The following is a 23,422-nucleotide window of genomic DNA, read 5'->3' on the forward strand; positions in this document are numbered from 1 at the left end:
CGTATAGTCACTGCGTTGTTTGTAATATTGGGTTTAAGAGCAGGAAAGCTGCAAATGAACACATCTCCACGCCCCAGCATAAAAAGGCAACGAAACTATACTCTGTCAAACAAGTCTGTCAGTAAATAAGAACAAAAAAAACTATATGCATCCTTTTCTTTAGGGTGCTAGAGAAAAGGATACCTATAGTTTTCTTAGTTCTTATTTACTGACAGACTTGTTTGACAGAGTATAGTTGCAAAAGCCGACGGTTGCTGACTACTTATGAAACTAGTGAAGTTTTGATTTGTTTATTTAAGTATAGTAACACAACTATATATTAAAGCCCTTTTATTCATAACCTTTTTTTTTTAATTTCCTTCTTGTTTCATTTCGTTAGTTATGAACCCCTTTCAGGGTGTAGGCATGTGTGTTGTGACACAACTATATATAAACTAGCTTTTTTCCGCGGCTTCGTCCGCGTACAGTCAGCCAAGAAAGTGGTTTACCACTTTTCTACTCTATTTCAAACACATAAGGTCGAAAAGTGGTAATCCACTTTTTAGGTTGACTGTACTAATCGTGTTTTCCCATACAAACTTTGGACCCCCATTTCACCCCCTTAGGAGGTGAATTTTGAAAAATCCTTTCTTAGTGCTCCTCTACACCTTATAAGGAACCTGCGTGCCAAATTTGAAATCTCTAGGACCAGCGGTTTCGACTGTGCGTTTATGTCAGTCAGTCAGTCAGTTTCTTCTTTTATATATTTAGATTAGATTATACTACTAAACAAAAGGCAATCAAACTCGCTGGTAGCGAAGCCGGGAATCAAACCCGGGTCTCCAGCAATCGGGGCTGACGTGTTGGACCGCTACACCACCCCGGCCGCGGTCGGGCTTCGCCACCAGTGGGCTTGATCGCTTTTTCGTTAATGTATGGTATCTATTTCAATTTAGAATATCTAACTAGTGTCTCTCTTACTGTTATCGTTTTATTAATAAAATAAAAATGTTTCTACAAGTGTACCACAACCTTTTGTTACTTCCTAATAGTATTTATTTAGAAATCTGCCATCAGGGGGCCGATTTTTGAATCAATCGAATTCAGAAAATTGTCACCGAAATTGCCTACTATATTTTCAGTGACAATTTTCTGAATTCGAACGCCGTGAGATTCAAAAATCGGCCCCCAGATACTTGACAATAATTGTTATGGTTCTTAGAGTTCTCTCACACTTATTAATATTCCCTATTCTAGGCAAGGATCAAGTAAACTTAGAAGATCGAGTATTACTAGTATAGAGAGTTACTGTCAAAGTAAAATGTGTAATCGAAGTGCATAGACTGCCATCTCTCGACACAAGCTTAAAACTTTTGAACCTCAGTTTTGTCAATTTGGCCCATATTCTTAGCTTGATATGTCTTAAAATGTCAAATATTAATATTAGCGCCATCTAGCCGACCGTCCCCCAAAGGTGTATCGCCATCTAGGTCACCGTACCTTTTCTGTATGGTTTTGAGGTACGTTTTATTCTTAGACTTTATCTGTCTATACTGAGTTACATTATGTCTTTGGTTTAAGTATCACTAGAGGACACACAGGTGAAAAACCTTTCAACTGCGAACAATGTGACTACAAATTGGCAAAAAAGAGTAGAAATTGAACAAACTTTTTTAATATAGCAACACTTACCTACTGTTCTCATAAAAAAGTGAGTCAATAGTTGCCACATGGTTTACATAGATGGTGGCGCCCCTATTATTTTTTTTTTTTTGCCAAGCTGTACCTTGATTAATTCAACAAGATTCTTTATTCAAACACAGTATATGTTTAGTATTAAATAACTTTATTCATGAAACTTTAATAACAATACTCTTACTCAACTATATTGCACAAGAGGCTTGTTAACAAAATGTACAAATAGGTACCGCTGCCGGTGTGACGGTCGCGGAGTATTTTATTAATTTATTATTTACAAATCGTACGTGCGTTTTTAGTGCGGTTGACAGCGTGACGCAAATCGCTGCCAATGTGACATGGAGTATGGATTTGTGCGCAGTAAAACCACACCTCGGACACTGACGTTCAAATATATGAAAGAGGCGCGTTCCTAGCACACAGTCTAAGCTCGTGTAGGTGAACGCGTACCATGCTTGTATGAGTGAGATATGACAGGTCGACCGTTCGCGTTTTTGACAGGCGGCAACTGTGAGGTAACCGAGAGCGGGTGGGCGGCACTTTCAGCGGGGAGTGAGAGTGGCCATACTGTACGATAGTACTCTTTATTATACTGTGGTAAAGCCTTCATACGCGCCGAGTTTCATTAGAACTATTATCTTCATACTATACTGAACTGTCACTGCATACATCAGAATAACAGCGCCCTCTTGACAGTAGTCTTATGTTTCTGGTCAGGCTTTAGCAGCAGTGTGACATATGGCAAGTAATCACTTATGCGCAGATCGCACGTGCGTTTTCAGTGCGGTTGACTGACGCAAGCCGCTGTCAGTGTGACATATGTCGAGTAATCACTTATGCGCATATCTCACGCGTTTTCAGTGCGGTTGACCAACCCGTTGCCAATGTGACATATGTCGAGTATTCACTTGTGCGCAGATCGCACGTGCGTTTTCAGTGCGGTCAGCTGCGCGAACGCAGCGGTGCAGTGCGGACACGCGAACGGCCGCTCGCCCGTGTGTGTGCGTACGTGGTTGTCCAGGATGCGACGAGTCTGGAATTAAAAGGTAATTATAATCAGTATCTTAAGGTATTCAAATAAATGTGAACAGAATCTACTCTCAAAAGACTTCTGTCAGTTTAGGGTAAATGAAATTATTATACGACCAAATAAGAAGGTTAATAATAATAGAGGAGTGTCTTTTCAAAAGGACATTTCTATGTCAACAAAATTTTGAAGAAAAAACCCCCGACCGCGACATTGTGGACGGAACGGGTGAACCGATTTAGATTTACATATTTTTAAATTAAAGGAAAAATGGAAATATTCACACCTCCGGCAGAACTCGAACCTGCGACCTTTGGCCTTGGTGGCCCCGGCAAGGTAAGCTTTAATTTAAAAATATGTAATATTAGTCATAGGGCTTACGGCGAAATTATGGTCAAAAGCTGCACTTTATGCAGAAAGCAAGCCACTTTGCACAGTGATACTAGGGACCAATACAAACGTTTTCATCCGAGGAAACACGATTTTCATCCACTAGAATTCAAGATGGCGGACATTTTCCAAAATGGCGGCCGCATATTTTTAAAAATTTATAGAATCGTAACGGCTGCACCGATTTTGATGGTTGGGGTGTTTATCGCATCGTATTGAAGAGTTCATTAATATAAAAAAATAAAGTCATAAAAAAGGTAAGATGGCGGCCGAATAATAAGAAAAATATGAAAATTTCAAACTTTTTTTTTCATTCTCGTGCAATTTACCAATAAATTTTCTATGATATGGTCACATTTTTATGTATTTAAATTAAACCTGATAATATTATCTATATAATAAAATAAAAATCATGAAAATCTGTTGAGTAGTTTTTGAACTATACTCATTTGAAATGGAGCGCGCGGATTTGAAAGACGTTTTCGCACGTGATGTAAACAATTTTGGAATCATAACGGCTGCACCGATTTTAATGATTGGGGTAGCTATCAGTTTGTATTAAAAAATTTATTTATATTAAAATTAAAATCATTTAAAAAAATAAAGATGGCGGCCGAATAATAAAAAAAATATGAAATTTTAAATTTTTCTTTTATTCTCACGAAATTTACAAATAGTTTTTCCACCATATGGTCACATTTTTATTTATTTAAATAAAATCCGATATTAACGTCTACAAAATGAAACAAGAAACATTAAAATCCGTTCAGTAGTTTTTGAACTATACGCATTGAAAATAAAGCGCGCGGGTTTGAAAGACGTCTTTGCACTTGATATGTGATGCATCGTATCGTTTGGTACCGCTATACACGCAAGACTGATTATTTATTTTGGTCTCAACTTACTATATTACTATTCAGAATCAATGGTTTTAGTATTTATATATATTATTAGTTTTTTATTCCGAGTTCAGGTATATTTAGACAACCCCCGTAAACTTGACCATCACATAATTTTTATTTTAATACGTAAAAGAACTTAAATGCACAAAACATAACATTTGTATTAATAGCAATTGTCCTTTCCGAGGACTCCAGAGATAATTTTCGACAACTTCTGTAGGGGGCTACGGAAACATATATTAATACAAAACATATTTTTTACTTCTCGTCTAGGTTATACTGAAAGATAAAAGAGATACAAAATAATATCAAACAAGGAAATAATGATAACATAATAATTTATAGTAATAGCATAGTGGATACCCCCCTCCCAACTGAGGGGGGACTGAAATCTTCTCGAGGCTGAGGCGTATTTGACATTCATATGCGCATTGTAATATGCCTACTTGAAAAAAAAATATTTCATTTTCATTTTTTCATTTTTTTTATAATATCATTTTTGCAAAATACTTTTTATTTTGGCAGATCCCTTTGCAAATAAAACATTATTAATACATTGCATTATTTGCATTGCGCCGCGCAGGGTAGACTCACAACACGTACAGCGTATTGTTTCGCAGCCTTTTTCACAACCGCAATTGTCCAAGTATACATATTCATACCATATCTCCCTGTTTTCAGACCACTGCAGTACCCAACTATCGTTGTACGTCTTCCAACCCCAGGATGATGGAAGTAATATCCAGAATATGGGGCGTTGTTATACGACACGGAGTGCTGCCGATGTTGGTTAGGTACTAATTTATTTTCGGTGGTAAACAGTTTCATGCTCACCAAGTTGAACTGGAGTGAACTTTTCAAGCATGGCGATTATTCCTCCCGGAAGACTTTGTAGTTACTGCGATGTTTCTATCAAAGCTGGTATAACTTCAGTGTGTGTGCAAACAATGTTTTAGAACATGATTTTTTCCTTTTGTATTGAAAAAAGAAGTGGTATCAGACGTAAAAGCGTAAAAACCACGAATAGCAGTAGTACCTTATACTCCGGTAGGTTATTCTCATTTGAAGAAAATATACTAGATAAGAATTGGAAATTTCCCAATATAATTAGCTCCACAGATCACATTCTTAAATGCCAAATTGGGACCGTTCTTAACACATATTTTAGTGAGCAAGCATGGACTCAGGCCTGTTTACCGGTATGGTTTGGCGGCTGAGGCACTCGTAAAGTGTCATTTTGCCGTCATTCCTGCCTCCATTTACATCACGTCCGATCTCGCACGTAACGCCCTGAAAGCCTCCACGGCTACAAACTGCGAGATAAACTCAACGAAGGGCATTGGACACTGTAGCATCCGTTACCACCCTGAACTCACTCGAGGTCTCACATGAGGCAAAGACCTTTCGAGGCTCTAAGCTAGGTCCAAACCCGAATCTGGCCTGACTTTACGTCTATCCTTCACCCGAAGACTCCAGTGGTTTTTATTTAAATACCAAGACATCTGTATCGGAAGATGTGAGGATACGCGTGAGTCCCTGTTCCGCCATATCTTTTGCGCGAGGTACAATGAGGCTATCAGCTTCTTCCGGTTACGTTCCTATGGTTTACCCTGAAATAGCAGAGCAAATGTTCTCTGAGGAAGTAAATTGTTTAGAAAAAAAAAATCACCACATTTATAACATCAACAGGCTATAGTTTCTCGAAAAAGTCTTGTTGGTTGTCATGCTGAACAGTGTATTCCTGGAGGAATAATGGCCAAGCTTGAAAACTTGATCCGCAGACTCAACATTTATAGGTTAACTTGGTGCGCAAGGAACTGTTTCCAACCAAAATTAATAACCAGCATCCCACCAACATCGCCAGCACTACAAAAACATACGCTCCTTGTCACAGAAAACAAGTTATTTTATACATAGATATTTCTGAAGCCCCCTACAGAAGTTGTCGAAAATTATCTCTGGAGTCCTCGGAAAGGACAATTGCTATTAATACAAATGTTATGTTATGTGCATTTAAGTTCTTTTACGTATTAAAATACAAATTATGTGATGGTCAAGTTTACAGGGGTTATCTAAATATACCTAAACTCGGAATAAAAAACTAATAATGTATATGAATACTAAAAACATTGATTCTGAATAGTAATATAGTAAGTTGTGACTAAAATAAATAATCAGTCTTGCGTCTATAGCGGTACCAAACGATACGATGCATCACATATCAAGTGCAAAGACGTCTTTCAAACCCGCGCGCTTCATTTTCAATGCGTATACATAGTTCAAAAACTACTGAACGGATTTTATATATTATGTTTTTTGTTTTATTTTGCAGATGTTAATATCAGATTTTATTAAAAAAAATAAAAATGTGACTATATGGTAGAAAAACTATTTGTAAATTTAGTGAGAATAAAAAAAAATGAAAATTTCATTTTTTTTTATATTATTCGGCCGCCATCTTTATTTTTTAAATGATTTTAATATTTATATAAATAAATGTTTTAATACAAACTGATAGTTACCCCACCCATTAAAATCGGTGCAGCCGTTATGATTCCAAAATTGTTTACATCACGTGCGAAAACGTCTTTCAAATCCGCGCGCTCCATTTCAAATCAGTATAGTTCAAAAACTACTCAACGGATTTTCATGATTTTTATTTTATTATGTAGATAATATTATCAGGTTTAATTTAAATACATAAAAATGTGGCCATATCATAGAAAATTTATTGGTAAATTGCACGAGAATGAAAAAAATAATTTGAAATTTTCATATTTTTCTTATTATTCGGCCGCCATCTTAATTTTTTTTATAATTTTATTTTTTTATATTAATGAACTCTTCAATACGATGCGATAGACATCCCAACCATTAAAATCGGTGCAGCCGTTACGATTCTACAAATTTTTAAAAATATGCGGCCGCCATTTTGGAAAATGTCCGCCATCTTGAATTCTAGTGAATGAAAATCGTGTTTCCTCGGATGAAATCATTTGTATTGGTCCCTAGTATCACTGTGCAAAGTGGCTTGCTTTCTGCATAAAATGCAGTTTTTTTCCGTAAGCCCTATGACTATATCGCTCGCAGACGTTTCTGCATGATAAAAAACAAATTTCGATTTAGATTTAGTTTTTTTTTAAAGCTGAATAGGCTAGTTTCCTACTAGTCAAATCAGCTTCTTTTTATGAACTTTCAAAACGATTTGAAATTACTATGAAAGACTGAGGAGTGACGTCACGGTCAACTCATTTACTTTATATCTTTTTCCTTGACTTATTAAATAGAAATTATGTTCAAACATAACTATTGTCCATATTTTTCTTCTAATTAGGTGGCGCTTTATTCCGTGCACTGCTTCAAATATTTTATTTTAAGTATAGGAAACTGGCCTATTAGTCGGGAGTGTTCTTAGTCATGTTTCGTTCGAGGTTTTTTTTCAATTTTTTTTAGTGAATGTGTTAATCTGACAAACGCACATCGCCGAATAGCTATTTGGCCCATCTCTACCCTCAATACATTCACTACCAGACAAAAAATGGCGCACTACGTCAGAAACCGGTCGTAGTTTCTAACCGCCCGCTCGTATGACGAAAACCCGCCCAGCGGGTTCTCCGGCATCTGAGCAAAGTTCACAAGTGCCCGTCACGCGGGTTCTAGCTGACATACGTACATTGAATCCCCTCCCGCAGTAAGTGCAGATGTGGTTCTTGGGTTTGGGCGCTTTCTCGTGGTAGTACTTCACGTGGTAGCGCAGCCGGAACCCGTTCAGGAACCTCTGGAAGGGATAAATTAATAAGATAAGATAAGATAACATAATCATTTATTGCAAACCATGGTATACAAAGTTGTTTACATAGGTATAGGTACACGGGATCACATGGCACCCTGGTAGGGTATGGCAATTTTTCTTATACTATTTAAACAAACATATTTTTAGGCTTAGTCTAAATGAAATATACACCGTGTTTCCGGTAACACTCAAAACCTCAGACACCCCAACTGATTTTTATTTTTTTAAACTCATCTAGAGTATTCATCTTTTAATCTGATAGTTACTTTTTTTTTAATTGAATTTTTAATTTTCTGTACAGCTCTACTTGACTTTTAGCTCTACACTCAATAAAATAATTGCTAACTTCCACTATAAACCATAAAACTATTTATTTGTGTACGTTACTGCAACGACATAAGGTTTACCAATAGACAGCTAAGATGTCATTGTAAAACACTTTAAAGCTTTGTCACAGTAAACTTCAAATTGGACAGGTAATCGCAGTAAGCAAATTTAAACCCAATATTCAAAATGACAAGGTTGTAATTAGGTACAAGTTCAATTTGTTATGACTTATGATAAACATTAAGTTTAAACTGACAAACAACGTCAAACTCGTAGCGGAAAAAATAATCGTTCAAGTAACCAGCCAGTATTAATACCCCTAAATACTGAAAAAGGTAAACAACCTCTAGCAATTCGATATACACAATGTTGTCTTACGAGTACAATAGAATAGGCACTTAAAAAATAACTAATAATACAAATTTAAATAAAAATATTACCCCCATCAAGATATAGCTCAATCGATTCTACTCTCGATTCTGAACAAACTGTTTTCAGGTTTTTAGTGTTAAGTGAAACACGGTGTATAATAAAATATATGTTTTTAATACATATAATTATTGTGAGTGAGTCTCTTCCATGTATTCTCGAATAGAATAATATGCTTTTTTTTTTCAATAAATATTATTATAGGACATTGAGGAAACCGGACTAATTCCAATAAGGTCTAGTTACCCTTCGGGTTGGAAGGTCAGATGGCAGTCGCTTTCGTAAAACTAGTGCCTATCTTGGGATCAGTTGTCAAAGCGGACCCCAGGCTCCCGTGAGCCGTGGCAAATGCCGGGATAAAGCAAGGAGGATGATGATGATTTGGTTGGCTACTCTTGATGGTTTCGAGGTACGTTTTTTCTTAGACTTTATCTGTCTATACGGAGTTATATATAACATACATACATACATACAATCACGCCTGTATCCCATAAAGGGGTAGGCAGAACACATGAAACTACTAAAGCTTCAGTGCCACTCTTGGCAAATAAGGGGTTGAAAGAAAACGAAACTGTGACATTGCAGTGACAGGTTGCCAGCCTCTCGCCTACGCCACAATTTAACCCATATCCCACAGTCGCCTTCTACGACACCCACGGGAAGAAAGGGGGTCGTGAAATTCTTAACCCGTCACCACACAGGTTATATATAAGTATGTCTTTATTATTTACTCTTACCCTGTCGCAGCGCGGGCAGATGTACTTGCTCTCCTTGAGGTGCTCCAGGTTGTAATGGTTCGTCATGTAGCAGCGCTTGCTGTAAGTCTTGTCGCACATGGGACACGCCACTCTAAACATTTCATAAATTAGGTTACATAAAACTCCCGCACTGAGACAAATTTGCATTGTGAATTTAACAAGTTCAACTTGTTGCGGGTTTATATTATAGGACATTCTTACACAGATTGACTGAGGCCCACGGTAAGCTTAAGAAGGCTTGTGTTGTGGGTACTCAGACAACGATATACATAATATACAAATACTTATATACATAGAAAACATCCATGACTCAGGAACAAATATCTGTGCTCATCACACAAATAAATGCCCTTACCGGGATTCGAACCCGGGACCGCGGCGTAGCAGGCAGGGTCACTACCGACTGCGCCAGACCGGTCGTCCATATGAAACAAAAGTATTTTAGTAAACGGAATAAATCACAATGTTGATGATACAAGTCGAATTTGTTCGAACAACAAGGTCAAACTTGTTAAAAGATATTTGATTGAATCAGCCAAACATATGTTTAAAACAATATGAGTCATGTTGCTTTTATAAAATCGACTTGTTGATTCACATAAAATATTGATTCAAATACTTAAAATGAAACTTGTATAATGTTCTAGTTACACTTAACAAAATCTAACTTGTTGTTTAAACCAAAGAGCACGTAGGCGCTATTTTAACCAAAATACTTGTTGAACGAACATGAAAATTGGTTGTTTTTCCTCTCAGCGCGTGAGCGCCAAACATATCCAATGGCTAGTTTCCTATACTTAAAATAAAATGTGTTATGCAGTGCACGAAATAAAGCACCACATAATTAGAAGAAAAATATGAACAGTAGTTATGTTTAAACATAATTTCTATTTAATAAGTTAAAGAGAAAAATATAAAGTAAATGAATTGACCGTGACGTCACTCCTCAGTATTTCATAGTAATTCCATATTAGCAAATCGTTTTGACAGTTCTTAAATCTTTTTAAGAACTGTCAAAACTAGCTGATTTGACTAGTAGGAAACTAGCCTATACTTAATACTTAATATTATAAATGGAAAAATGTGTATGTCTGTTTGTTTGTCCGTCTTTCATGGCAAAATGGAGCGACCAAATGACATGATTTTTTAAGTGAAGATAGTTGAAGGGATGGAGAGTGACATAGGCTACTTTTTGTCTCTTTCTAACGCAGGCAAAAGCTAGTACTACATAATTATTAAGATCCATGTAGAGTGCTGCTTACCTGGGTTTCGTGCTATGTTTCGTACTTCGTGTCACGTGTTCGTTATACAGCACACTGTAACAATAAAAAAAAATCATTTAGGTATTCATTTACCAAAAAATAGCAGGCAGAAATATAACGTAGAAACTAAAACAGGGAAATTATTTGTTATCATGTGCACAGGTATTTAACTAAATAACCTAACCACAAAATTAAAATTTTGAAAAGACCCCCGACCGCGACATAGTAGACCGATTTTCAAGAAACATGGCTAAGAACACTCCCGACCCAACTCAGCTTTCAGACAAAACAAAAACTAAATCTAGATCGGTTCATCCGTTCGGGAGCTACGATGCCACATACAGACACAGACAGACAGACAAACAGTACGCACCTGATCGTGAACTGTAAGTCGCACTCAACGCAGTAATTACGCTCGCTGCCGTCAACGGTTGTGCTGCGTGTGAACCTATTGTATGAAACTGTACGCACCTGTTCGTGAACTGTAAATCGCACTCAACGCAGTAGTTACGCTCGCTGGCGTCGACGGTTGTAGTGCGTGTGAACCTATTGTATGAAACTGTACGCACCTGTTCGTGAACTGTAAATCGCACTCGACGCAGTAGTTACGCTCACCGGCGTCGACGGTTGTGCTGCGTGTGAACCTATAGTATGGAACTGTACGCACCTGTTCGTGAACTGTAAGTCGCACTCGACGCAGTAATTACGCTCGCTGGCGTCGACGGTTGTAGTGCGTGTAAAACTATTGTATGAAACTGTACGCACCTGTTCGTGAACTGTAAATCGCACTCAACGCAGTAGTTACGCTCGCTGGCGTCGACGGTTGTAGTGCGTGTGAAACTATTGTATGGAACTGTACGCACCTGTTCGTGAACTGTAAATCGCACTCAACGCAGTAGTTACGCTCGCTGGCGTCGACGGTTGTGCTGCGTGTGAAACTATTGTATGGAACAGTACGCACCTGTTCGTGAACTGTAAGTCGCACTCGACGCAGTAATTACGCTCGCTGGTATCAACGACGTGTTTGCGGCGGTTGTGCGTAGTCAACGCGTGGAAGGAACTAAAGCCCATGTCACACGGTTTGCAACGGAAGTCAGTGTGGCGGACTCTGAAATTAGTTGAACATTCTATAATCTGTTTTTTTTTATAAAAAGAGCTAGTACCCTAGCTGTAGATAAGTATGTGCGACTTTCGTTCCGGAGGTCGCGGGTTCGAACCCCGGCTTAACTTATATGCGAAATGTCATTTGATATCGTATATGAATTATTGTACGCATTAAAATTATGGTTTTCTACAAGGAAAAAAAATCCCATTTCATAACCGGGTAAGCAAAGAAGAAAAAGTATTCTTCGTAGAAAACTGCAAAAAATAATGGTGTTCTACGAAGAAAAAAAAATCTTATTTCATAACCCAGTTAGCTAAGAATAATTATTTTTCCATACAAAACCAGTTATCAAACTTGGTTATCTACAAGGAACAAGCGGAAATTTCAATTTCAATGTTCGGTCCATCTCTGACCTGTATGTATGTATGTATGTATGTATGTATGAGCACTCACAGTATGTGGCGGGCGAGTTTGGTCTTGGTGGCGGTGCGCAGCCCGCAGTGGTCGCACTGCGGGAGCCCGTGCGTCTCCCGGTAGTGTGTGTAGAAATCGCGTGGCTTCGTGCAGCTGCATAAAGACAAATAGAGTAGGAAATATAGACGGTCAGCCAAATCTTGGCACTAAAAAAACCGGCCAAGAGCGTGTCAGGCCACGCTCAGTATAGGGTTCCGCAGTTTACCGTAGTTTTTTCAAAAACGGTTCGACCTATCAAGTTCAAAACAATTTTCCTAGAAAGCCTTTATAAAGTTCTACTTTTGTGATTTGTTTCACACTTTTTAAGAATATGGTTCAAAAGTTAGAGGGGGGGGGGGGGGGGCACTTTTTCTTACTTTAGGCACGTTTAATCATTTCCTAAAATATTAATTATATCAAAAAAATATTTTAGTAAACCCTTATTCATTTTTAAATGCCTATCCAACAATATATCACACGTTAAGTTTGAAATGAAAAAAAAAAAACACTCCCCACTACGTGTAAGGGGGTACCCTAATAAAACATTTTTTCCACTTTTTATTTTTGCACTTTGTCAGCGTGATTGATATACATATTGGTACCAAATTTCAGCTTTTTAGTGTTCCGTGCGGCCCGTGCGCGAAGTGCACGTATAACCGACTGCGCGAGGGAAACGTCAAACCGCACAGCTTGCACGAAATGAGGACAGCACCTATAGACGGTCAACCAAATCAATTCAAATTTTCAATGGGAATTTCACTTTGCCTCCACATTTTCAATCAATTTTTAAGTGTTGTTTCGTCTATGATTCCGCCAACGTTTTAGGAAGGCGCGCGTATTATGAACACAATAGGCTAGTTTCCTACTAGTCAAATCAGCTTCTGTTTAAGAACTGTCAAAAGGATTTGCTAATATGAAATTACTATGAAATACTGAGGAGTGACGTCACGGTCAATTAATTTACTTTATATCTTTCTCTTTGACTTGTTAAATATAAATTATGTTTAAACATAACTACTGTCCATATATTTCTTCTAATTATGTGGTGCTTTATGTCGTGCACTGCATAAAATATTTTATTTCAAGTATAGGAAACTGGCCTATTGGCGGGTGAGTCGACCATTTTTCAAATTTGCTGTATTTTCAGTGGCAAGATTTGCTTGATAGTCTATAGTAGTAATATAGATACTTACTCGAACCTCGCTCCGCACTTTTTACACTCCATCTGCCGGCCGTGCGGGCCGTGCGCGAAGTGCACGTACAACCGACTGCGCGAGGGAAACGTCAAACCGCACAGCTTGCACGAAAACTGCACGAAATGCTGGTCGATGTGTAGGGACAGTCAGGTCAGTGTGTGTCTGTTTGTTTATCCAGATAGTTGAAGGGATGGAGAGTGCCATACGCTGCTTTTTGTCTCTTTCTAACACCCCACTTCCCTATAATGGGGGGGGGGGGGAGTTAGTATGGAGCATTCCGCAATTTTCGAATTTAACACGAGCAAAGCCGCGGGTAAAAGCTAGTTAAATAAAAATTTAAAAATACACTTTGATTCCTTCTAGAGAAGAAAAGTGCCACTTTGCTCCCTTCTAGCTGGGAATAAATAGCCTTTTCCCAAAATGGTGATGTAAAACACTACTATTTGTTACTTGTAACTCCTGTGACTTATATGTAATAATTATGTATGTATGTGCAGACTATATGGAGTACTCACTCGAACCTCGCTCCGCACTTCTTACACTCCATCTGCCGGCCGTGCGGGCCGTGCGCGAAGTGCACGTACAGCCGACTGCGCGAGGGAAACGTCAAGCCGCACAGCTTACACGAAAACTGCACGAAATGCTGGTCGATGTGACGTTTGAGGAGACTGCGGTCCTTGAAGCGACACGCGCAGAGATCGCATTCGAATTTGAGTGACTGGAATTTGAAGAAATATATAAATAAATAATAAATAAATATTATAGAACATTCTTACCCAAATTGACTGAGTCCCACGGTAAGCCCAAGAAGGCTTGTGTTGCAGGTACTCAGACAACGATATATATAATATACAAATACTTAAATACATAGAAAACATCCATGACTCAGGAACAAATATCTGTGCTCATCAAACAAATAAATGCCCTTTCGAACCCGGGACCGCAGCTTAGTAGACAGGGTTATTACCGACTAGGCCAGACCGGCTGTCAAAACTATGAGGAAATATATGTTTACAATATATTATTGAAACTAAAAAAAATACTAGAGGTATTATACAGCAGCGTAGTAATAAAAATGTATCTCTGAACAGAAAACGGTCACTTTGCTCCCTCATAGCACGGAGAAAAAGTGCCAGTTTGTTACCTCCTGGCAGGGTAGAAAAGGCTCCTTTCTTAAGAGGCCTTATTCCTAAAGACGAGCGTTTTTTGCAAAATAGAACCTTTTTCATTCAAAATTATAAAGAAACTTTAAATGATTATTAAAAAAATGATAATGTTCCTAAAAGTACATATCTTAAGCTAGAAAGTCAATTGGTACTACTTTAAAATATGTCTTTTTATACTTCCGAAAAATCAGTTTTTTCGGAAGACGTTTTCAAATTTCGTAGTGGAATAGCTCGTTTAGAATCGTGATTGTGCTGTTAAAAATGTTATTTGGGGTAATAAATGATCACAATCCTATTTGTTATATCCTGTACGAGGTAGCTAATACTTTGACATTTTAAGATTTACTTGAAATGGTGGATAAATAACCTTCCGTATCCTCCCCATTTTTTCGATAAAAAGAGGTTTACATTATGTATTTTTCCTGCGATTCCTGCATTTTTTGTAACTCTTAAATAATATTATCCTAAACTAGAACTTCTTATTGACCTATAAGAAAAAAATCATACATATAAGACATACCTTTCTGTCGATAGATATGTTTTTAAAACACCTAAAATTCGAATAAAAGACACTGTGCTAACGCGAGCCCGCTCAGTCTGCGCCGAGCGCTCGAAGACAACGGACCTGCGTTTGATCGTCCGGCGCACCTGGCTTTCGTAAGCAGCGTGATAGTTCCGAGAAGTGCCGTAAACTGCGACTAAACAAATCTTGATCCTTTTTACACCTTATGCAATTTTAGCATTCGACATGCTTTTCATATGATTTTGGATTTTAAGTTATACGTGAAGTTTGTTGAGAGTTTGAATTATTATTATATTTTGGGACCAGGATGAGGTTCTGGTTCTCATGATGATGGAGTCAGGCAGAAGATGTTCAACAGAACTGCTATTCTACTTATCATAACTCCACCATGTTTGGGCTCATTAGATTTGGGCTGATGAGCACCATCGATCTAGATGAGGTCCAAGGTCTCATGATGGAGTCAGGAGGTGGTCAACAGAACTGCTATTCTCCTCATCATAACCCCATCATGTTTGGGCTCATTAGATTTGGGCTGACGAGCACCATCGAACTAGATGAGGTCCAAGGTCTCATGATGGAGTCAGGAGGTGGTCAACAGACTGCTATTCTCCTCATCATAACCCCATCATGTTTGGGCTCATTAGATTTGGGCTGACGAGCACTATCGAACTAGATGAGGTCCAGGGTCTCATGATGGAGTCAGGAGGTGGTCAACAGAACTGCTGCTATTCTCCTCATCATAACCCCATCATGTTTGGGCTCATTAGATTTGGGCTGACGAGCACCATCGAACTAGATGAGGTCCAAGGTCTCATGACGGGGTCAGGAGGTGGCCAACAGAACTGCTATTCTCCTCATCATAACCCCATCATGTTCGGGCTCATTAGATTTGGGCTGACGAGCACCATCGAACTAGATGAGGTCCAAGGTCTCATGATGGAGTCAGGAGGTGGTCAACAGAACTGCTATTCTCCTCATCATAACCCCATCATGTTTGGGCTCATTAGATTTGGGCTGACGAGCACCATCGAACTAGATGAGGTCCAGGGTCTCATGATGGAGTCAGGAGGTGGCCAACAGAACTGCTATTCTCCTCATCATAACCCCATCATGTTCGGGCTCATTAGATTTGGGCTGACGAGCACCATCGAACTAGACGAGGTCCAAGTTCTCATGATGGAGTCAGGAGGTGGTCAACAGAACTGCTATTCTCCTCATCATAACCCCATCATGTTTGGGCTCATTATAAATATGTGGAAGGTCGTTAATAATAATAAATGTTTTATTAGGGTATCCCTACATGTAAAGAGGGGGCAGATATTTTTTTTATCTACTACTTTTTTTTTATCTGTATTCATATACATTCAATATTTTTTTTTAATCGGTCCAGTAACAACGGAGACATCGAGGAACAAACATAAAATGAAAAAAATAAATAAACATACAGACGAATTGAGAACCTCGCCTCAAATCTCTCAGATTTGAGGCGACGGTTAAAAAGTGACACATCATGAGCAGTTCCAATGCACCAAATGTCACTGTTCTGGACGTAAGTGCATGCTGTTCTTATAAAAATATGAAAGTCACTATAACTGTGATAATTTCCGAAAATATTAATATTATCAAAAAACGATCTTAGTAAACCCTTATTCATTTTTAAATACCTATCCAAAAATATATCACACGTTGGGGTTGGAATGAAAAAAAAAATCAGCTCCACTTTACATGTAGGGGGGTACCCTAATAAAACATTTTTTTCTATTTTTTATTTTTGCACTTTATTGACGTGATTGATATACATATTGTTACTAAATTTCAGCTTTCTAGTGCTTACGGTTACTGAGATTATCCGCGGACGGACGGACGGACGGACGGACGGACGGACGGATGGACGGATGGACAGACAGACATGGCGAAACTATAAGAGTTCCTAGTTGACTACGGAACCCTAAAAAACAGAAATCACTATTAAACTATTCTCTAATTTCAAGTTCCTAACTAAAATTTTCCTAATAAAAAAAAAACAAATTGATCCCGCTACAAACTTTCACCCCCTTTTTCCCTCTACTAGGGGTGTAAATTTTCATAATCGATTCTTATCTCTTCGAAATTTTGTTAATGCAATCTATATAAATTTCGACTTTCTAGCTTTCGTAGTTTCGGCTCAGCGGTGTTGGTTGTTGAATCAATCAATTAGGAAACCTGAATTTATATAATATGTACATGTAGACTAATACTATACTTTTACTACATTCATATACCTTATTTACTACTACCATACCATGAATATGAAATTAAATAAAGAGCCCATATAAAATTGAAAATTATGTTATTAGCAATTTAATTCAAAACTATCAAGATTATTCGTGTCTGCGTTGAAACGCGCGTTGAGTTGCCGGTGCTCGCGTACCGAGCGCCAACGCCATCTATCGATGGACGTTTCGTGAAATTGATGAGCGCTCTAAGGAGTAAGGGGTCTTAAAGGTGATGTCAACTATACTCTGTCAAACAAGTCTGTCAGTAAATAAGAACAAAACACTATAGGTATCCTTTTCTCTAGCACCCTAAAGAAAAGGACGCATATACCTTCTATGACATAAAAGATTTCTTTGACCTACCAAGTAACTTATATTAGAATAAAATAATAATGATGTATAAAATCAAATTAACAAATCTAAATGACATAATTATCATATGTAATATAATCAATGAATGCATCTTTCAATTAAATATTCGAAATTATAATTAGACTGAAATTGTATTAATCTTAATTTAATTGCTGTTAAATAATTTTATTGATGAACGTGTAATATTTATAATATTATTAATAAAATGTCTATGTCTATATCTATAGTTTTCTTTGTTCTTATTTACTGACAGACTTGTTTGACAGAGTATACATCCGGAAGAATAAGGGAATGAAATCGGAAGACGGAGATGGGATGTAGTGCATAAAGTACCACACAAATAGTTCTACGGCTATGACGAATCTTATTTTCACGAATTCGGATCGGACGAAGTGCGAAAGCGCTCTTAGGGTGCGCGCCAACGGGGGACACAGTTTCTCGGCGACTTTAATTCGTATTTGTATGAAAAGTTGCGTCGCCTCGTGTGCGCACCTTCATACTAGGCCATGGTCGCGACAAAAAAGTCGATGGCAACAGTTGCGGCGCGTTCTCTTACTGTGCTAACTCACGACCGTACCAGCACCGTACTGCACCAAGGTCGTCCCGTTACTATTCAGTAAGTAGGAGCGAGAAAGAGGTATTCCCTACTCACTCCCACTTACAGGTGCGGTGCGGCCGTGTGTTTTACTTTACAAATTACCTGTGCGTGCAGCAGGGTAAGATGGCGGTCGTAGAACTTCTTCTGTTTGAACCCGGCGTAGCAGAGCTGACACTGGAACTGCTTGCCGCTTGCGCGTTCTTTCCGCTTCTCGAGCCAACTCAGCGCGGCCTCTTGGCCTATCTTAACCTGAATATTATAACAATTGGGTAGGTAAAAAATTTTGAAAAAATTTCATCACACCCGCACTTTAAATGTGCCATTGCAAATCGTTCTACCAAGGGAATAATGAAATTTCTAATACCGTACTTAACTTGTGAACATCTATTTACATATTTTTTACATTGCGAGTGTGATAAAAAACATTGTGTGTAACTCGGGGAGTATGAATATTACTATTATTTAACTTACTCTCTATTTACTAAGGCGCCAGAGACTTAGAAAATTTACGATGATTTTTTTTTTACCAATATAACCTATGTTAATAGTGATAAATCATATAGAACACGTTTAAATAAGGATGTTTTGTTATATAAACTTTTTCTTTTCCATTAATATTTACTGAGATATTAGGGTTCTAAGATTAGTAAATGGCACTAGCACTTTAATAAAATTAACGCGTGCGTCTCGCAAACGCCTAGACCGTTACAAAATGACGACTTTTATATAGGTATAGGTTAGGTTCGTTAGGTATCTTCAAACGGCCGAAGGCCAAACTGCACAGAATAGGAGCCCCGCGTAAGCGGGGCTCCGTCGATATCGCTTACTGTCTCTGGCGCCTTAGTAATGCTACGGGAAAATTTTGCAACTTTGCACCACTCTAACTCCTAAATTAGTAGGTTTAAAAAAAAACTTTAATTTATAAAAGATGCTTATTTTAATGCATTCTTTCAAATAAGAACAAAAAACGTGAAAAAAGTCCCAGAATCGGGCCCCTTTTGCTATACTCTGACCGCCCCTGTCTATACTACTGTAATATTTGACGTTATCACGTTAAACTACCGTCCGTAAACCGACTTTACAGACAACCAATTTTTTTTAAGTTTTGTTTTCTTACTTACCACATCATAATAGTTCCTCTTATCCTGAATATCGTCAAATATAATAGTTCTATATTTCTGCTTCAATTCAGCTCTTTTCCTGGGTCTTTCCTCCTTAACTTCCGAATTCTTCGGCAAAATAGGATCTAACACTTCGTCTAGTTCTATTTCTTGATTGTCTTCAATTCCTTCAAGTCCATCACTTTCATTTTTCACCTCTTCTTTAACTGCAACTAGTTTTATATCATAATTATCATAAACATTTTTTATTTCAATCTCAGTGTATAAATCAGGTTCCTGCTTTAGAGGTACTTCTATATCCGTGGTGACGTTTTTCTCGTCTTCATATATTATTACTTGATAATTGTCAATTTTCTTTGATGTTGCTAGGTTTGACAAGGAGTTTTGTGGCTGTAAATATGAAAAGATTTGATCAATCTGTATGATTTATTTATTTATTTATTAGTAAAAACATTGTTCAAAATTCTACCTATAATTCTACCTACCTAACCATATATATTTAAAAGATAGGTTTCCCCTCCCCTCGCGCCTCGCTCCGCCCGCGCGGCCCTCTAATTAGTTGTTGACACCTATGACAGACTGTTATAAGACATGTGCGAAAACGGTTATGCTCCCTTGGTGAATTGTGGACCCCAGCCAATCCTGCCTGCAGTTCCTGACTCCCGGAGAGAAGGTTAGTGCATGTCTTTGACCACCTGACAGATTTTGGTATTTCTATTTTGCCCCCTTTTGTCCGTTCATAAACAAACATGTTTACATGACATTACAGTAAAACCAATGCGTTACGAAACTTAGATAACAAAAAAGAGAGAAAAAAAAGAGAACAATAATAAAAATAAAATTAAACAATGGATTTGGGCGATGACGTCACAGCGTGGCTCCGTTGCGTCGTTTGCCCCGGTGTGGGATTTGGCAGATGATATTTACACACAAGCAGACTCAAGGGAGAAATAGTAGATTGTGTTACAAGGGAGCAAAATTACATATTTACAGCGAGGCTGTAAATTGAATTGTGTGCGTAGCGAGGGATTCTTAAATTGAATCCTGAGCTTAGCGAGGGATTTTAACCTCTAAGGCCCACCATAGTTAGTTTTCCCATTTTAAATTTGAACCTTATTCTATAAATAAATTGGTAAGATTTTTGTTTGTTTTAAAAATCAATGTTACCATGGAAATTCTACTTTATTCAGTTCATAGAAGGTTCAAATTAGATTGCAACACTATGTACATTATAAGTACATTACATTGGGCTTTAGGAGGTTAAAATTGAACCCTGAGCTTAGTGAGGGATTAGAGATGGGCCGAATATTCGGTAAATATTCGGTATTCGGCATATTCGGCAAGTTTTTCAATGTTCGTATTCGGCCGAATAATTCGGTTCCATTGCCGAATATTTACCGAATAAACAAAGTATATAACTAATGAAGATCTTACGTATTCCATCTGATAATAAGCTCCTATTTTAGTAGCTTTCTAAGGAACTACTAAAAAGAGATAATTATGCGTCAAAATATAAATAGGTACAATTTTATTGTTTTTTTTTTAAAGTTCAAAAACCGTAGTTTAAGAGTTGAGAAGAGTTCAGTTGTTTTAACTAAGTTTTAGTTATCCATTAAATTATAAGAACATAGTTGTAGTAACATATGTAACCATTATCAGTCATTTAATAGTTTCAATCTCAATATCCGATTTAAAAATATAGCGTAACCGAATATTCGACCGAATGTTCGGTTCGGTAAGAGCTGAACCGAATGTTCGGCCGAATATTCGTATTCGGCAAAGTCCATATTCGGCCCATCTCTATGAGGGATGCAAATGTTAACACCCAAGGTGGAAGTAATTTTGCTACTATGGTTGCACTTACCAAAGATTTATTGCTTAAAAGTCTCTGGGCTTGTGTTATCTTCATACGGAACATTTGGATGTTCTTTAAGGTCTGGTGGCACTCCCAGCACATCATTAACTGTTTGGTCTGAAAATGTAGACAATGACTTATCAAATTCATAATTTGGATCCCTGTCTAAATGGTTCAGTCGTACACGACTAAATTATATCTAACGAATGATAAACGCATTTGCTGTAAATGCGATTTGCGATAAATAACTGACTTTTTACGTAATTTTCACTAGTAAGTCGATAATACTTACTGAATGCTCTGATTTCTTCAACAGCAGTCGATTGTACAGTTTTGCGTGGTCTTCTATTATAGCTAGCTTTCTACCGACAGAGAGACAGCCGTGGCATACCTTTTTTGATGCCATTGTTTGCTATTTAAATAATTACAATAATATTTGATGATAAATAATCAAGTAGAATCTACATTGTTGGCTCTCTGACAACTAAAACTAAAGCTGTCAAATGTGAATCCAAGATGGCGCCTCTGAAGCAAGTAAGTTTGAGACAGTGTTTAAAACGAAGAGTTTGATATTATATTCAAAAGTTTCTCTGTGGACGGGACAGCTGTTTTTGACATTGACAGTTGACATGACAGATAGCGTAACTTCAATTTGTTGAGTTTGTGTTTTTTTTTCTTTGGCGGGAATTTGAAAAAAGTAGTCGGAAAATTTTCGCTCCAATCTTTAAAATTATAATTTATTGAGTTTTAATAGCTTAATTTGTATATACTGTATGTAAAGTTGTAAATAAATATATAGGTATTGTGTTAAGAATGAAAGGCGAGGAGGGGGGCGGGACAAACCCGCCCACCCTAAAACGCTCCAAAATCGCCGGCTCGGGCGGCAGCGGCGCGGACGATGGCGGCGGGGGTGAGCAATTGAACAATGCGTACTTACCATATTTTAAACCGGACTATAAAAGACTGTACCCTGAAAACTCGGGAAAAGTAGAGTTTAAAGTGTTCGTTGAACAACAGGACCCGAAAGAAAAATTGGGAAATAAAAGCCCAATTTTCTTAAATCACATCTTCACGACGGATATCAAAGGTGTCACGGCAATACAGCGTGTAAATGCAAACAAAATCGCAGTTGTTTTTAAACAATATAACACTGCTAATAATTTCTTAAACAACAACGCCTTTTTGGCTAAATATAATATGAAGGCGTACATTCCGGCAACCCAAATTGAAAAAACTGGCATAATAAGATTTGTACCGACCAACATTTCAAACAAGGACTTGTACACAAAGTTAAGCTCAATATATGAAATAATCGCAATACGGCGATTCACAAAAAAAGTTGGACAGGACCGTATTCCCCTACAGACTGTGAGCATAACATTCCTATCAAATGTTTTACCAGATGACGTACAGTACGACTTGTTCTCGTACCGTGTATTTGAATATGTCCCTCCGTTACTGCAATGCTTTAAATGTTTTAAATTCAATCACGCGGCAAAAGTTTGTAACGGAAAGCAGCGTTGCTCCATTTGCTCAGGCGACCACTTCTATAAGGAGTGCGATAAACCAACCGAGTTATGCTGTGCCAATTGTAGCGGCCCTCACTTGGCAATTTCAAAAGCTTGTCCAATAAAGCTTAAAAAATAATGGATAAGAAGGCAAACATCTCTTATGCTTCTAAAGCTGAAACTCGTAAAGTAGAATTCCCGGCGATAATAGACAAAAAACTGACTGACAAGACAAATAAATCGAAACCTGCTAAACCACAATCCCAAACTAATGTTCCTTCTACAGCTTCACCAGCAGAAACACCAACGTTTGATATAAAAAAGGAATTGCTACAAAACGACGTCTTAATGAATGCAGTTGTGACCACTCTCATAGAGTTAGCAAATAAGACCGATTCCCTCCCAATCACTAAACATTCAATTGAAGAAATGTTTATTAAGAATATTCAATAATGGATCTTTCACTTTTTAAAATTGCACAATTTAATATTCAATCAGCTATAAATAAAAAACCCTTGCTAATCAATTTCTTAAAAGATAATAATATAGATGTTTGTCTTCTTAATGAAACATGGTTAAAACCAACTACTGCTTTTAGGATACCTGGATATAATATTTTCTGCAAATATGCTGATAATGGTCGCGGCGGAGTCGCTATACTGGTTAAAAATATATATAAACATACTTTTATACAGACCGATTTTT

General features: G+C 37.7%; 1 protein-coding gene across 1 annotated transcript; it reads right to left on the reverse strand.

The window, feature by feature from the left end:
- Positions 1 to 2,300: 2,300 nt before the first annotated feature.
- On the reverse strand, positions 2,301 to 21,661 carry LOC125239349 (gastrula zinc finger protein XlCGF26.1-like). Its single transcript, XM_048146903.1, has 11 exons — positions 21,502 to 21,661; positions 21,219 to 21,326; positions 19,355 to 19,744; positions 18,336 to 18,482; positions 13,835 to 14,037; positions 12,124 to 12,237; positions 11,527 to 11,673; positions 10,566 to 10,619; positions 9,283 to 9,394; positions 7,670 to 7,774; positions 2,301 to 2,710 (listed from the first exon to the last, which is right to left on the reverse strand). Exons 1-11 carry the CDS (start codon positions 21,613 to 21,615, stop codon positions 2,582 to 2,584), a joined length of 1,623 nt encoding a protein of 540 aa, XP_048002860.1. The 5' UTR covers positions 21,616 to 21,661; the 3' UTR covers positions 2,301 to 2,581.
- Positions 21,662 to 23,422: the final 1,761 nt, after the last annotated feature.

The sequence above is a fragment of the Leguminivora glycinivorella genome, chromosome 25 (genome assembly GCF_023078275.1).
Source record: "Leguminivora glycinivorella isolate SPB_JAAS2020 chromosome 25, LegGlyc_1.1, whole genome shotgun sequence".
NCBI classification, from domain to species: Eukaryota; Metazoa; Arthropoda; class Insecta; order Lepidoptera; family Tortricidae; genus Leguminivora; species Leguminivora glycinivorella.